The sequence below is a fragment of the Amphimedon queenslandica genome, unplaced genomic scaffold (assembly GCF_000090795.2).
Source record: "Amphimedon queenslandica unplaced genomic scaffold, v1.1 AMPQUscaffold_11461, whole genome shotgun sequence".
In the NCBI taxonomy this organism is placed as follows: Eukaryota; Metazoa; Porifera; class Demospongiae; order Haplosclerida; family Niphatidae; genus Amphimedon; species Amphimedon queenslandica.
Genome location: NW_003548297.1, coordinates 3,140 through 4,551, shown reverse-complemented (window position 1 = coordinate 4,551; position 1,412 = coordinate 3,140). Strand labels below are relative to the sequence as shown.

The 1,412-nt window shown below is 33.1% G+C and overlaps 1 protein-coding gene across 1 annotated transcript; it reads left to right on the top strand.

The window, feature by feature from the left end:
• The first annotated feature begins 6 nt into the window (after positions 1 to 6).
• LOC109589296 (uncharacterized) lies at positions 7 to 824 on the top strand. Its single transcript, XM_020005400.1, has 3 exons — positions 7 to 40; positions 125 to 157; positions 203 to 824. The coding sequence occupies exon 3, from the start codon at positions 274 to 276 to the stop codon at positions 763 to 765; it is 492 nt and encodes a 163-aa protein (XP_019860959.1). The 5' UTR covers positions 7 to 40; positions 125 to 157; positions 203 to 273; the 3' UTR covers positions 766 to 824.
• The last annotated feature ends 588 nt before the right edge of the window (positions 825 to 1,412 follow it).

Sequence of the window (1,412 nt, the reverse complement as noted above, 5' to 3'; positions counted from 1 at the left end):
GCTTGTGTAGATAAATCCACTCAATCTGAAGCCATTAGAAGTAATGAATAATTTAAATAATATTGTCATGTGTGATATGTGATGCATATGAATGATTTTTTACTTTTATATTGTTTAAATTTAGACGTACATTTTCATAATGCTAATAATTATGAAGGTAAGATTATTCATTATTATTATTAATTTTTATTCTCATAATAAGATGTAGCTCAAATTCCTATTTCAAAGAGTCTATTAGAACATTTCACTTCAATAAGAATTTCATTTGGTTGTATGATGTATAACGTGTTAGGAGTTATCAAAGAGCTAAAACGACCTCTTGATAAGCTAAAGGAGTTCCTGCTCTGTACCTATGAAGGCTATGATTCTAAACTAAAATCAAAGCTAGATAGTTGTTCTGATATATCCAGTTTATTTCATGTGATTAGAGGAGAGTGTTCATTGACTAATATTAGTCTGTTAGAAGCTGTAGCTAAAAAATTTGACTTCATCGAAGAAGTTTGGGAATACATTATGGAATACAAGGAAACACTGCAAAAGTTTTGTTGGCTACTTTTAGATATATGTAAGGTTGATGATCTGAGGTCCATTGTAGTCCCTTCCAAGCCTCAGCCACATCTTCAGTGTATAACGTTCATCCTTAACTGGGAACCTGAGGAGCATGTGCTAAAAGACATTAAAGAAATTCTTGCCAAGATAACTGAGCCTTATGGTAGACTTATCATTATTAAGATAGTGTGTATTGAGTCTATACCCCATGATTAGTTAATTTTGGTTTTAATTATTGTTATTGAGTTTGAACTTTGAACTTTGAATATACCCTAGCCACACCTCTTGCAACTGCAATTATTATTACTGCATGACATTTTTTCACCTAAGTTCCAAGCAACATGTTCTTCCGAGTGTTCTTCTCCTTTGCTTCTATATCCAGCTGCTGTATTTTTCTGACTGCTGTAACCTTCTCAAAAGTAACAGGTAGGCAGGCCACATTATGAAAATTTGTAATTATTCCTTCATTTTTTCCAGGTACCTGTACAGAAGGTAGTGTAACATTATTTGGCAGTATAAGAGAATATGAAGGACTAGTATCAGTTTGTTATAATGGCACCTGGTCTGTACTGTGTGCTGGTACTGATAGCAGGTGGAATGTAGACACTGCCACCATTGTATGTAGGTCACTGAACTATAAAGGAGCTGGCAGTAAGTATTTGTACATGATCTGTAATTCTTATTTGCTTTTATTATTGCAGTAATTTTTAATGGCTAATTCGGCTATATTGTTTATTACATCTGTTTGTACAAACTAGAGTCATAACAAAATGGCTGAATGTGCAAAAATTAAATAATCACAACTCTTCTTCATTGAATCATTACTCTAGCTCTCTTTCTCTCCTTCTGTCTCTCTAGTTATA

Coding starts and splice junctions, on each gene's coding strand:
- LOC109589296 (XM_020005400.1), top strand. CDS start 274: ATGATGTATAACGTGTTAGGAGTTATCAAAGAGCTAAAACGACCTCTT.